The 15,479-nt window shown below is 45.9% G+C and overlaps 1 protein-coding gene across 3 annotated transcripts in view; it reads left to right on the top strand.

Annotated features, from left to right (window-relative positions):
* LOC106578017 (phosphofurin acidic cluster sorting protein 1) overlaps positions 1–15,358 on the top strand; it is a 103,462-nt gene extending 88,104 nt beyond the window's left edge. For all 3 annotated transcript variants that reach the window (XM_014156551.2, XM_014156550.2, XM_014156552.2), the window contains 13 exons: positions 20–141; positions 366–513; positions 5,154–5,258; positions 5,366–5,472; positions 5,895–6,049; positions 6,175–6,285; positions 6,395–6,497; positions 6,640–6,682; positions 6,837–6,879; positions 9,060–9,210; positions 9,929–10,167; positions 10,392–10,511; positions 11,714–15,358. In XM_014156551.2, coding sequence (XP_014012026.1) covers positions 20–141; positions 366–513; positions 5,154–5,258; positions 5,366–5,472; positions 5,895–6,049; positions 6,175–6,285; positions 6,395–6,497; positions 6,640–6,682; positions 6,837–6,879; positions 9,060–9,210; positions 9,929–10,167; positions 10,392–10,511; positions 11,714–11,832 — 1,566 coding nt within the window. In that variant the 3' untranslated portion in view covers positions 11,833–15,358. The remainder of the gene's footprint in view (positions 1–19; positions 142–365; positions 514–5,153; positions 5,259–5,365; positions 5,473–5,894; positions 6,050–6,174; positions 6,286–6,394; positions 6,498–6,639; positions 6,683–6,836; positions 6,880–9,059; positions 9,211–9,928; positions 10,168–10,391; positions 10,512–11,713) is intronic.
* The last annotated feature ends 121 nt before the right edge of the window (positions 15,359–15,479 follow it).

Raw genomic sequence — 15,479 nt, forward strand, 5'->3', positions numbered from 1 at the left:
GTGTGTCGTGTGTGTGTAGGAGTTGAACGATCAGGAGATGTTTCCAGAGGGCCCCTGCATTAAGGTGTCGGTGGCTGAGAAACCCTGTACGCCCCTGAAGAGCAGTAAGAGTGAAGGAGGACAGACTATGCCCTCCCCCAGGTAACGAACACAAACAAGCACCAACACAGACTCATAGGAAAAATATTTTCAATATTTCTCTAAGAGGCCAGGTAAAATATTTTCAATTTTTTTCTCTAAGAGGCCAGGTAAAATATTTTCAATATTTCTCTAAGAGGCCAGGTAGAATATTTTCCATTTCATACTCCTCTGGGTAATGTTGCTACGGGATACAGGTTGATTTGGAGTTGAAACATCTCCCTCAGGTTGGACGGCGGAGGCCACACCCCCAAACAGAAGAGACAGAGCAATACTCCTATGAAGGAGAGGCAGCTGTCTAAACCAATCAGTGAAGGGGCGAAGACCAACATCTCTGACAGCGAGAGGTCCCCTGAACTGGGACACAGCTCACAGGTAACACACACACACATTCTTAGACATATATGTTCATACTGGTATATGTAAACATTCATTGATGCTCTTCAAACATACACAAAAATCTTAACCTTAACCCCTAAACCTAACCCTTACCCTAGCCTTAACCCCTAAACCTAACCCTTACCCTAACCTTAACCCCTAAACCTAACCCTAACCTTAACCCCTAAACCTAACCCTTACCCTAACCCCTAAACCTAACCCTTACCCTAACCTTTACCCCTAAACATAACCCTTACCCTAACCCCTAAACCTAACCCTTACCCTAGCCTTAACCCCTAAACCTAACCCTTACCCTAACCTTAACCCCTAAACCTAACCCTAACCTTAACCCCTAAACCTAACCCTTACCCTAACCCCTAAACCTAACCCTTACCCTAACCTTTACCCCTAAACATAACCCTTACCCTAACCCTAACCCCTAAACCTAACCCTTACCCTAGCCTTAACCCCTAAACCTAACCCTTACCCTAACCTTAACCCCTAAACCTAACCCTAACCTTAACCCCTAAACCTAACCCTTACCCTAACCCCTAAACCTAACCCTTACCCTAACCTTTACCCCTAAACATAACCCTTACCCTAACCTTAACCCCTAAACCTAACCCTTACCCTAGCCTTAACCCCTAAACCTAACCCTTACCCTAACCTTAACCCCTAAACCTAACCCTAACCTTAACCCCTAAACCTAACCCTTACCCTAACCCCTAAACCTAACCCTTACCCTAACCTTTACCCCTAAACATAACCCTTACCCTAACCCTAACCCCTAAACCTAACCCTTACCCTAACCTTTACCCCTAAACCTAACCCTTACCCTAACCTTTACCCCTAAACATAACCCTTACCCTAACCTTAACCCCTAAACCTAACCCTTACCCTAACCTTTACCTCTAAATCTAACCCTTCCCCTAACCTTTACCCCTAAACCTAACCTTAACCCTAACCTTAACCCCTAAACCTAGACCATTACCCTAACCTTAACCCCTAACCTTAACCCCTAAACCTAACCCTTACCCTCAAATCAAATCGAATTTATTTATAAAGCCCTTCTTACATCAGCTGATATCTCAAAAGTGCTGTTCAGAAACCCAGCCTAAAACCCCAAACAGCAAGCAATGCAGGTGTAGAAGCACGATGGCTAGGAAAAACTCCCTAGAAAGGCCAGAACCTAGGAAGAAACCTAGAGAGGAACCAGGCTATGAGGGGTGGCCAGTCCTCTTCTGGCTGTGCCGGGTGGAGATTATAACAGCACATGGCCAACCTTAACCCCTAACCTTAAACCCGAACCTTAACCCCTAAACCTAACCCTTACCCTAACCTTTACCCCTAAACCTAACCCTTACCCTAACCTTAACCCCTAAACCTAACCCTTACCCTAACCTTTACCCCTAAACCTAACCCTTACCCTAACCTTTACCCCTAAACCTAACCCTTACCCTAACCTTAACCCCTAAACCTAAAATAGCCTTTTTACAAGTGAGGACCGGACTTCTGGTTCTCACAAGTATAGTAACACACACACACACACACACACACACACACACACACACACACACACACACACACACACACACACACACACACACACACACAGCTCTTACAGCAAGGGGTCCTATAGTTCCAGTTGCCAGAACTAGTTTTAGGACGCCACAGCACATTATATAAAAAACTCAGGACATTATATACTGCTCAAAAAAATAAAGGGAACACTTAAACAACACAATGTAACTCCAAGTCAATCACACTTCTGTGAAATCAAACTGTCCACTTAGGAAGCAACACTGATTGACAATACATTTCACATGCTGTTGTGCAAATGGAATAGACAACAGGTGGAAATTATAGGCAATTAGCAAGACACCCCCAATAAAGGAGTGGTTCTGCAGGTGGGGACCACAGACCACTTCTCAGTTCCTATGCTTCCTGGCTGATGTTTTGGTCACTTTTGAATGCTGGCGGTGCTTTCACTCTAGTGGTAGCATGAGACGGAGTCTACAACCCACACAAGTGGCTCAGGTAGTGCAGCTCATCCAGGATGGCACATCAATGCGAGCTGTGGCAAGAAGGTTTGCTGTGTCTGTCAGCATAGTGTCCAGAGCATGGAGGCGCTACCAGGAGACAGGCCAGTACATCAGGAGACGTGGAGGAGGCCGTAGGAGGGCAACAACCCAGCAGCAGGACAGCTACCTCCACCTTTGTGCAAGGAGGAGCAGGAGGAGCACTGCCAGAGCCCTGCAAAATGACCTCCAGCAGTCCACAAATGTGCATGTGTCTGCTCAAACGGTCAGAAACAGACTCCATGAGGGTGGTATGAGGGCCCGACGTCCACAGGTGGGGGTTGTGCTTACAGCCCAACACCGTGCAGGACGTTTGGCATTTGCCAGAGAACACCAAGATTGGCAAATTCTCCACTGGCGCCCTGTGCTCTTCACAGATGAAAGCAGGTTCACACTGAGCACATGTGACAGACGTGACAGAGTCTGGAGACGCCGTGGAGAACGTTCTGCTGCCTGCAACATCTTCCAGCATGACCAGTTTGGCGGTGGGTCAGTCATGGTGTGGGGTGGCATTTTTTGGGGGGGCCGCACAGCCCCCAATGTGCTCGCCAGAGGTAGCCTGACTGCCATTAGGTACCGAGATGAGATCCTCAGACCCCTTGTGAGACCATATTCTGGTGCGGTTGGCCCTGGGTTCCTCCTAATGCAAGACAATGCTAGACCTCATGTGGCTGGAGTGTGTCAGCAGTTCCTGCAAGAGGAAGGCATTGATGCTATGGACTGGCCCGCCCGTTCCCCAGACCTGAATCCAATTGAGCACATCTGGGACATCATGTCTCGCTCCATCCACCAACGCCACGTTGCACCACAGACTGTCCAGGAGTTGGCGGATGCTTTAGTCCAGGTCTGGGAGGAGATCCCTCAGGAGACCATCCGCCACCTCATCAGGAGCATGCCCAGGTGTTGTAGGGAGGTCATACAGGCACGTGGAGGCCACACACACTACTGAGCCTCATTTTGACTTGTTTTAAGGACATTACCTCAAAGTTGGATCAGCCTGTAGTGTGGTTTTCCACTTTCATTTTGAGTGTGACTCCAAATCCAGACCTCCATGGGTTGATAAATTGGATTTCCATTGATTATTTTTGTGTGATTTTGTTGTCGGCACATTCAACTATGTAAAGAAAAAAGTATTTAATAAGATTATTTCTTTCATTCAGATCTAGGATGTGTTATTTTAGTGTTCCCTTTATTTTTTTGAGCAGTGTATAAAAACATAAGCACATTATATAAAAATCACAGCACATTTTATTTAAAAAACACAGCACATTATATAAAAAAAACACTGCACATTATATAAAAAAAACACAGCACATTATATAAAAACACAGCACATTATATAAAAAACACTGCACATTATATAGAAAACACAGCACATTATATAAAAAACACAGCACATTACATAAAAAACACTGCATTATATAAAAAACACTGCACATTATATAAAAAACACGGCACATTATATAAAAACACAGCACATTATATAAAAAACACTGCACATTACATAAAAAACACTGCATTATATAGAAAACACAGCACATTACATAAAAAACACTGCATTATATAAAAAACACGGCACATTATATAGAAAACACAGCACATTACATAAAAAACACTGCATTATATAAAAAACACTGCACATTATATAAAAAGCACAGCACATTATATAAAAACACAGCACATTATATAAAAAACACAGCACATTATATAAAAAGCACAGCACATTATATAAAAACACAGCACATTATATAAAAAACACAGCACATTATATAAAAAACACAGCACATTATATAAAAAACACTGCACATTATATAAAAAACACTGCATTATATAAACAACACTGCACATTATATAAAAACACAGCACATTATATAGAAAACACTGCACATTATATAAAAAACACAGCACATTATACGCCAAGAAACAAAGCTCGTCTCTCTCCCTCTTCCTCTCCCTCTTGATCTCTTCTTCTTGTCTGAATAAAGCACATAAATGTACCCATGACGACGAGAAGAAATGATGTATGTTTTTATGAGTCATCTAAAAAGAAACTGTTCCACTTCATGTTTGTGTGTGTGCTGTGTGTTTGTGTGTGTGCTGTGTGTTTGTGTGTGTGCTGTGTGTTTGTGTGTGTGCTGTGGGTGTGTGTGGTGTGGGTGCGTGCTGTGGGTGTGTGCTGTGGGTGTGTGCTGTGGATGTGGGTGCGTGCTGTGTTTGTGTGTGTGCTGTGGGTGTGGGTGTGTGCTGTGGGTGTGTGCTGTGTGTGGGTGTGTGCTGTGGGTGTGTGCTGTGGGTGTGGGTGCGTGCTGTGTTTGTGTGTGTGCTGTGGGTGTGTGCTGTGGGTGTGTGCTGTGGGTGTGTGTGTGCTGTGGGTGTGTGTGTGTGCTGTGGGTGTGGGTGTGTGCTGTGGGTGTGTGCTGTGGCTGTGGGTGCGTGCTGTGTGTGCTGTGGGTGTGGGTCTGTGCTGTGTGTTTGTGTGTGTGCTGTGTGTTTGTGGGTGTGTGTGCTGTGGGTGCGGGTGCGTGCTGTGTGTGTGTGTGTGTGTGTGTGCGGGTGTAGGTCCTGAGGAAGGCGGTGTATGATCAGCTAAACCATGTCCTGCTGTCTGACTCTGCTCTTCCTGAGAGTCTCATCCTGGTCAATGGCACCGACTGGCAGGGCCAGGTAACAACTGTGTAGGAGTGTGCATGTTGCATCAGAACAAACTTGTATGTTGCCGCAGTTCTCTAAGTGTGTGTGCGTGTGTGTGTGCGTGTGTGTGTGTGTTCCAGTACGTGGTAGAGCAGCTGCAGGTACAGAGGCACCCGGTGGTGTGTACGTGTTCAGGAGCTGAGATCCAGGCGGTGCTCTCTGCTGTCCTCACACGCATCCAGAAGTTGTGAGTCTCACACACACGCACGGACGCACACACACAAAGTTGTGAGTCTGTCGGATCTAACATGTCTTGTATGATCTGTTAATCTGTCTGTCTATGAAATATTTAGACCTCAGAACTCACAGTCACAGACAATATTTAGTTGATTCTCTTCGCTCATTTATTTCACTGTCGCTATCTTTGCTTTTCACTCTTTCCTGCATCCTTTCTTTTATCCTCTCTCTCTATCCACTTCTCTGCCTCCATCTCTCTCTCTTTATCTTCCTCTTTCTTTCCTGCTTCTCTCCCTCTCTTCTTCTTCTCTGTTTTCCTCTCTCTCCCTCCATCCCTCTTCACTCTGTATGGGGTTGATGAAGTCCTGAGTTTTTAAGGCTGTAATACGTCAGTGATTATCTTTAACCATCTCCCCTCTCTCTCCCTCTCAGTTGTAACTGTAACTCGTCCATGCCCAGGCCAGTCAAGGTGGCAGTGGTGGGCAGTCAGAGCTACCTCAGTGCCATCCTGCAGTTCTTCGTCACCCAGCTGGCCAGCAAGACCTCTGATTGGCTCAGCCACCTGAGGTTCCTGGTGGTGCCCCTAGGTGAGACAAACAACATGGCCGTCGGTATCCATGGTGACCGGCGTGGTGATGTGTTGTTGATGTATGAAAGAGTTGTTGTCGTCAGGCTGATCACTAAAATAGAACCCTCTCTATGTCTCTTATAGGCTGTCATCCTGTTGCTAAGCACCTGGGTGCCCTAGACAACCGTTACAGCTCTGCATTCTTAGATGGGGCGTGGGGAGATGTGTTCATCCACTCTGAACCTCCACAGAAAGGTAAACACATACTGGATCTGGATACATAAAGTTAGCACACAGGGCCTGACCTCTGAACAGTGACCTCTATCTAACCCTTGACCTGTCTTCCTGTTTCCCTGCGCTGTAGTCCAGTTGGACGTGGCAGGTAGGATCTCTCAGTACATCAGCGGCGCCACAGTCACACACCAGCTGCCCATCGCTGAGGCCATGCTTACCTGTAAACACAGGACGTGAGTGGTAACACACACACACACACACACACACACACACACACACACACACACACACTGTCAGGGTGTAACACATACCTTAACCAGAAGATGGTATTTCATTAAAACCCATTTAAAACATTATCTCTCTGTCTCTCTCCAGGCACGATGAAGATTCCTACCAGAAGTTCATTCCCTTCATTGGGGTATGTCTATAAACCAAACGCCTAGTTCTCTCTGTGGCCTCTTCCATAGAGCTACCTTTGAGTTTCTATAGTAACTCTTCAGCTGATTGAAGGTGTTCGAATATGAGGTGTTTTTCCTGATGTTGCAGTAACAGGATGTTGTCATGTCTCTCAGGTGGTGAAGGTTGGTCTGATTGAGCCTGGTCCATCCTCTACTGGTAGGTGGTTTAAAAAGCATTAAAGACATTCACTCTGTTACCTCTAAAGATATATCTTCCATCTTCCAAAAAGCATGCCTATTTTCTGACATATATACACTACCGGTCAAAAGATTTAGAACATCTACTCATGTCACGTGCTGGCTCAAGAAAGCAGGAGAGGTAGAGTCAGGCGCAGGAGACAGAGAATTCTTGACCACACTTCTTTATTCCAGAAAGTAGATATGGTCGCCAAAAAATAGGGACGCAGCCCTTAAATACTTCTGCGGTGGTGAACACAACGAAACCAACCACAGGCAGAGGAAAACCAGCACACGTTCCTCAAGCACATAAACCGGACAAGAAACACAATCACGCACAAACACAGACAACCTACGCTAAACTAAATAACCCCCCCCCCTACTAATAACTAACCCAAAACAGGTGCGTGCCTACCTAGACCTAACCAACAGAAAGTGAAACAAAAAAGGATCGATGGCAGCTAGTAGGCCGGCGACGACGACCGCCGAGCTCCGCCCGGCCGAGGAGGGGCGCCACCATCCGTCGGTGTCGTGACAACTCATTCAAGGGTTTTTCTTTATTTTTACTATTTTCTACATTGTAGAATAATAGCGAAGACATCAAAACTATGAAATAACACATATGGAATCATGTAGTAACCAAAAAAAGTGTTCAACAAATCAAAATATATTTTATATTTAAGATTCTTCAAAGTAGCCACCCTTTGGCTTGATGACAGCTTTGCACACTCTTGGCATTCTCTCAACCAGCTTCATGAGGTAGTCACCTGGAATGGACTTCAATTAACAGGTGTGCCTTCTTAAAAGTTCATTTGTGGAATTTCTTTCCTTCTTAATGCGTTTGAGCTAATCAGTTGTGTTGTGACAAGGTAGGGTGGGGGGTATACAGAAGATAGGCCTATTTGGTAAAAGACCAAGTCCATATTATGGAAAGAACAGCTCAAATAAGCAAAGAGAAACAACAGTCCATCATTACTTTAAGACATGAAGGTCAGTCAACCCGGAAATGTTCAATAACTTTGAAAGTTTCTTCAAGTGCAGTCACAAAAACCATCAAGCGCTATGATGAAACTGGCTCTCATGAGGACCGCCACAGGATTGGAAGACCCAGAGTTACCTCTGCTGCAGAGGATAAGTTCATTAGAGTTACAAACCTCAGAAATTGCAGCCCAAATAAATGCTTCACAGAGATCAAGTAAGAGACACATCTCAACATCAACTGTTCACATGAGAATCAGGCCTTCATGGTTGAATTGCTGCGAAGAAACCACTACTAATGGACACCAATAAGTAGAAGAGACTTGCTTGGGCCAAGAAACACGAGCAATGGACATTTGACCAGTGGAAATATGTCCTTTGGTGTGGAGTCCAAATTTGAGATTTGTGGTTACAACCGCCGTGTCTTTGTGAGACGTCGTGTGGGTGAACGGATGATCTACACATGTGTATTTCCCAACGTGAAGCATGGAGGAGGAGGTATTATGATGTGGGGGTGCTTTGCTGGTGACACTGTCAGTGATTTATTTAGAATTCAAGGCATACTTAACCAGCATGGTTACCACAGCATTCTGCAGCGATACGCCATGCCATCTGGTTTGCGCTTAGTGGGACTATCATTTGTTTTTCAACAGGACAATGACCCAACACACCTCCAGTCTGTGTAAGGGCTATTTGACCAAGAAGGAGAGTGATGGAGTGCTGCATCAGATGACCTGGCCTCCACAATCCCCCGACCTCAACCAAATTGAGATGGTTTGGGATAAGTTGGACTGCAGAGTGAAGGAAAAGCAGCCAACAAGTGCTCAACATATGTGGGAAGTTCTTCAAGACTGTTGGAAAGCCATTCTAGGTGAAGCTGGTTGCGAGAATGCCAAGAGTGTGCAAAGCTGTCATCAAGGCAAAGGGTGGCTATTTGAAGAATCTCAAATCTAAAATATATTTTGATTTGTTTAACACTTTTTTGGTTAATACATGATTCCATATGTGTTATTTCATAGTTTTGATGTCTTCACTATTATTCCACAATATAAAACATAGTAAAAAATAAAGAAAAACCCTGGAATGAGTAGATGTTCTAAAACTTTTGACCGGTAGTGTATATATACTTTTTATAAACAAATAATGACATTTATCTCACCGCCATCTATTCTTGCCCTTAAGGTTGCCTAGTAGACACAGAAGAGGGTGTGGCAGTGAGCCTTGCTGTTCCCTCTACGTCCCCTCCCTCCCACGGCTCTCCCGCTGGGCTGATCAAAGAGGCTGCCACTCCCCCCTCCTCTCCTTCCATGGGCAGTGTTCTGGCAGTACAGGGGTAAGTCTGCAACCCCTGGCATGGGTCTAGTCTTTTATTTCTTATTAGAGGATAATTCCAGTTGCTACGTTACCTCTTCTCTTCCTGGGCAATCATTAATGGATCATTTAAGTGCCAGAGAGTGTTTGGACACATATTTTATGTCTAAGTCCGTGATAGGAACGATAACCAATAGACAGTATACACTGTGGCCCCCAAGGACCTGACAGCGTTGCCTAACTCTGAGAGAGGAACGAGAGAGAGGGGGAGTTAAAGAGAGAGAGGGATTTAGAGAGAGAGAGACAAAGAGTTAGAGAGAGAAATATTACCAACAGTCCCTTTTCTCCTCAAAACAGATCAGCTCATCCGTCTCAGGTTCATTCTGTCCCCTTCTTGTCTGTCCTGCTGAAAGTCAAGTCTGACCACAGATAAAAACAACCACAGCAACATCAGCAGGTTCTAGTGTTATAGCCCATCATTGTGATGGGGTTTGGTGCTGTAACAGACTCTACTGTCCTCTGTGGCGTGGCCCAACTCAGGGTCAGGGTTGATGCGCGTTTGACATGTATGCCCCTGAATCCATAACCCGCTCTGTCACTAAATACCCCATACTTAAACCTCCCAAAACAACACAGCCTTTTGGCATTTTTAACCAAGAACCTCCGTAATTTCCCCTTTCCCGCATTGTACCCTAACCCCCACCTTTTCCTGCCTCCGGCCCCTCCCCTTCCTGTCCCAGGAGCCCCAGTATGCCTCATGGTGTGGACACCATCGGGCTGCAGGTGGACTACTGGCTGGCGTCGCTGGCGGAGAAGCGACGTGACGGGGAACGGCGTGACACAGGCGGTAAGAACACCCTGAAGAGTGCCTTCAGGTCCCTGCAGGTCAGCAGGCTACCAGGAGGGGGCATCAGTGAGACCCAGGCCCAGGTCAGCACCATGGCCATGACGGTGGTCACCAAGGAGAAGAACAAGAAGGGTAAAGGGTTTTAGAATACCATTTCTTTTATAATACACAAGCAAAGTCATTCAGCATTACAACAGTTTTTAATACGGAGACAGGAAGTGGAATGTATACATGCCCTCTAGTTGTGGTTTTCTTTCTTCCATGCATTGAATTGTATTCTTATGAAGATTGACTCTCTCTCTGTCTCTCTCTCTCGATGTCTCTCTCTTTCTCTCTCTTTCTCTCGTTCTCTGTAGTTCCCACCATCTTCCTGGGTAAGAAACCTAAGGAGAAAGACGTAGACTCTAAGAGCCAGGTCATCGAGGCCATCAGCAGACTCATCTGTTCTGCCAAGCAGCATCATACCATGTTGAAAGGTACAGCAACATAAGACAGGGAGGGAAGGAGGGAGGGAGGGAGGGAGGGAGGGAGGGAGGGAGGGAGGGAGGGAGGGAGGGAGGGAGGGAGGGAGGGAGGGAGGGAGGGAGGGAGGGAGGGATGATCCAGTGAAGGTGTACTGTAGAGGAATCTCTGAAAACAGGAGGAGGAGGAAGAGAAACTGGAAGAGAGGCTGGGGGTATAGGGAGATGAAATGATAATGGTTCTCTGAATGCGAAACCTTTAGAACGAGTAAAAAAGAGGGTGGAGAGAGGGCAGGGTGAGGGCGGGGTGAGGGTGGAGAGAGGGCAGGGTGAGGGCGGGGTGAGGGGTGGAGAGAGGGCAGGGTGAGGGCGGGGTGAGGGGTGGAGAGAGGGCAGGGTGAGGGCGGGGTGAGGGGTGGAGAGAGGGCAGGGTGAGGGCGGGGTGAGGGGTGGAGAGAGGGCAGGGTGAGGGCGGGGTGAGGGGTGGAGAGAGGGCAGGGTGAGGGCGGGGTGAGGGTGGAGAGAGGGCAGGGTGAGGGCGGGGTGAGGGTGGAGAGAGGGCAGGGTGAGGGCGGGGTGAGGGGTGGAGAGAGGGCAGGGTGAGGGCGGGGTGAGGGGTGGAGAGAGGGCAGGGTGAGGGGTGGAGAGAGGGCAGGGTGAGGGCGGGGTGAGGGTGGAGAGAGGGCAGGGTGAGGGCGGGGTGAGGGTGGAGAGAGGGCAGGGTGAGGGCGGGGTGAGGGTGGAGAGAGGGCAGGGTGAGGGCGGGGTGAGGGTGGAGAGAGGGCAGGGTGAGGGCGGGGTGAGGGTGGAGAGAGGGCAGGGTGAGGGTGGAGAGAGGGCAGGGTGAGGGCGGGGTGAGAGTGGAGAGAGGGCGGGGGGAGGGCGGGGTGGGGTGAGGGTGGAGAGAGTGTGGGGTGAGGGCAGGGTGAGGGGAACATGATTTATTGGGGATGTTGTAGGAAAGAGGAAATGGAGAATGGGCTGGGTTAACGGACCGCTTAAGTGTCTCTAAGGGTGCGTCAGAAATAGCATCCTATTCCCTGTACAGGGCCCATTGGGCTCTGGTCAAAAGTAGTGCACTATATAGGGAATAGCCCTGGTCAAAAGTAGTGTATTATATAGGGAATAGGGTGCCATTTCGGACACAGCCCAAGTGTTCTCTGTCTGAACAACAGCCATACTTAGCTGTGTCTCCTTCCCTGTGTGTGTCCCTGCAGTGTCCATAGACGGAGTGGAGTGGAACGACGTCAAGTTCTTCCAACTGGCTGCCCAGTGGCCCACGCACGTCAAGTACTTCCCTGTTGGACTGTTTGGTTACAGCAAACCCCCCTCCTAGGGTCCACCCTTTACCCCTCCCCCTTGGCCCCCTTGCCTCACCTAGTCCCGTCCCACCTACGCACACAGACCCCGCCTCTCAGAACGCCATGGCACTTGTATTGGTCAATCACGATGGAGGGTTGAGGGGCTGGCCGTTTTTTCTATATTTGTCTTATTTCTCTATAAGGAGGGAGAGAAAGAGGGAGGGAGGGAGGGAAGGGGTGGAACGCTACTTGTCACTTTAATGAATTAAAATGCCCATCTCTCCCAATATGGTGTGTGTATGAGAGGAACACAGCACAAGATAACTAACTGCCGTTCAACTAACCGTAACGATGAGATGCAACCCCACGAATAACTCCCATTATGAACCCTTGACCCCTGACCAGGTCATTCTCTTATCACATTGAACCTGCCAACGGTCAGTCCGTGCTCTAACCCAGACCTGCATGCTGTAAACTCCACCATCCACGTGCCAGTTATAACAAGAACATCATATTGTGTTAACAGTAATGACATGGTTATTATGGGGTATGGAGGGGAACGCTGCATGAAAAATGGAACAAACAACAGACAACTACAGTAGCAATGCTTTTCCTGCTCCCTAAATACAAGAAAAAGCTTTTTTCTCACCAATGATATACGTTGATATGATATGAAGAGTAAAAAATGGAAACGTTCCGCTTTGGTGTTGTAACAACATTGTCACTTTCTGTGAACAGCACAGTCTAGTCCAGTCCAGTCCAGTCTAGTCCAGTCCAGTCCAGTCTAGTCCAGTCCAGTCCAGTCCTCCAAATTCAGAGCTCACTGTTTGTCCAAACTTTACTGCTGTCTGTAAGGCTTGTCCCTTTATCAATCAGTTATTGTTGCCAGCATTGCTCTCTTGATTTGATTAAATGGCGATGTGTTCTAAGCAACACACTAGTCCTCTTGGCATCTAAAATGAGTGCTGACCAGTCGTGAGTAACTTAGCGCTGTGTCACCTGAACTGTAACCCTAACCCCACCTGTGCAGTGTAAAGTATTATGACCAATGTCAAGTATTACGATGCCATTGTGTCCAATTTTGCTGTTATTATTATGATTTTCATGGTAACTTGGAGGTAGAAGGTTTCTCAGCAGTGACGTCAACATCTCGTGTAACTAACTCAATATCTGGCCCTGTTCTCTTTTGGGGAGGGGGGGGGGGCTCCAAGGGCTTCAAACTCACTGAGAATGAATACGCAGCTATGCATGTTCCACAAATAAGTCTGAATGATAGCATGCAAAGTACGAGTACGAGGATGCATTTCCAACAATCATTGGAGATATCCCCTGAACTTCATTTGAATGCAGATAATATTCATTGATTGCGTCTTCGTTTATTTGATCTCACTGTCGTCAGAAGCTTCATTATTTAGGAACATCCATTTTGGAAGTTTTCAACCTATTTTATCAGTGAATGTCTCATTTAATTCGAGAGAAAAAAATTGATAGCAGGAGAGATAGTTGACTGTTAATTTACAAATGAAACACTTTTTATAGCCCAGAACCAGCTGTTACTTCACTAGAGCATTTTCTGTTGTTCTTGAACACAAACGCACCATAATAATCTCTCTCCAAACTCCATAGTCAGTTGACTTTGTAACCTGTGAGCTTGGATACTTTGTGCAGCTTCCCTTGTGAGTACCAAAGAGAGATATGGCCAGGGCAGTGGCACTATTGAAAGCAGACCATCAAACTCTGCTGCTCTTATCACATGTCACTGCCCACCAGCCAAGGGCTAGACCCAGACCCATATCTTCATCTGGACTTGGACTCTCATCTTTTAACTGAGACTGTATCTATGTATGTTATGTACATGGTTGTATCTATGGGAGGGGCGTATGATGTGTAGATGTGTCTCCTTAACCACAGATCTAGGATCAGATTACCCTGCCCACCAGTCAGAACCATAATCATTAGGGGAGTTAAAATTACCTGACCCTGAATCAGTCGTTATGGGCGACATCTACTGCCAGAGCTCCAACTGCTCTTTGCCTTGTAGCGTGTTATTAGCATAATAAGGAGTGTAAGATATGATTCTATTTGAACTGCTTTCTCTTCATAGGGGAATCGTAAGTATTCAACGAAAGGGACAAAAAAAAAATCACTGCCAAAAATGTCTGTTACATGGATATAACAGCCAAGCTGACGAGAGGGTGTAGATATAGGTGTTCAGTGTTTTTGGTGACAACAACAAAACAAAACTTTAAATAATGATTCTTGTTCCAAAATAATTTATTTCAATGTTAGAAAAAGATTCTGTTACCATGATACATTCCACTGTTTTACTCTGTCTCTCCTCTCCCCCTGTTCACAGTTCAGTCCCTGTCTTTCACCGGTCTCACCGTTTACATGTTGTTTGTTGTTTTTCCTACCTTCTCTAGGCCTATTCTTCCTGTGTGACTGTCGTCTCTAACTTTACCTGCTGTGTGTTAACCTGTGTCTCTAGCTGTACTTACCTGTGGTTGCTGTGATGGTCTTCATGACTAACATATAGGGACAGGGTTGTGACTAAAGGGAGTATAGTCTACGACCGGAAGTTACTTTTTGTAGCAGGTTAGGAGAAACATTTTGCTAATCCTAACCTTTTTCCTAACCTTAACCTAAGTATCCTAATCTGCCACTTTAATTATCCTAACGTGCTGTGTATTTCTCCTAACCTAACCTAACCTGCTACGAAAAAGTAAGCTTCTGGTCTTAGCTGTACTCCCTCCAGTCAGAACCTAGGGACAGCAGTTATTCCTGACCATGTGACTTAGAACAACTCTGGGCCCTGGTTATAGTCTATACCAGAGACGGAAGAGGAAGCAAGACATCCCGCTCCCTATTTTTTCTGGTTCATATGCAGTCAATTAACTAAGTAGACCAGACCCAGCTTCTATCACATAAGATATCTTCATTTATCTACCGTCTTTGGTTTAAACCTATAACCAGGGCCCAGCCTTCCTGATCAGGTCACATGATCCTGAAAAACACCTGTCCCTAGTGAAGGGGAAGAACAATATGATCTATTAATAAATCCCTTTAATGATCAATAATCTCCTTCCTCTCCTCTATCATCACAATGTGTTTCAGAACAAATGGAGTGAGAGATCTAGAACAAACCATAAGATCTAGAGTCTCTGCCAGGATTCCAGAAGCTTTGCTTCTAGTAGAACCCATTTGAAAGGATCTCCCTGCTTGTAGCATAGCAGCCTATCACAGAAGGGAATCGTTTTTTGTATAACACTGCATAGACCATAGTTATGCTTGGTAGCTAGTAGTTTGAGGGGAGGATTCTAACGCTTGTGGATTTGGAGAGTATTTTTGCACATGCCATTGTTTCTTCAGCAGCTTTTTTGCCTTTTGCCTATAAACAATAATAATGCTTGTACATACAAAACAAATGTACTTCTGTAATGTATCTTAGTCCTTGTTTTTTATTTGATCTTTTGTAGTACTGCTTTTTTATGTTTATGTTGTGCGATGGAAAAGTGGAACTGTTCATTGTTTTGGTTTTTAAATAAATACTCCTGATTTGTATGTCCTCTGGTGTATTTTCATTCATTAATTTGAAAGTAATCTAGGAATTAACATAACCTATTTTATAAATTTAAGTTCAGTTCAAATTTTTTTTGAATCTCTAGACAGTGGTGTAAAGTAC

The sequence above is a fragment of the Salmo salar genome, chromosome ssa18, assembly GCF_905237065.1.
Source record: "Salmo salar chromosome ssa18, Ssal_v3.1, whole genome shotgun sequence".
NCBI lineage: Eukaryota > Metazoa > Chordata > Actinopteri > Salmoniformes > Salmonidae > Salmo > Salmo salar.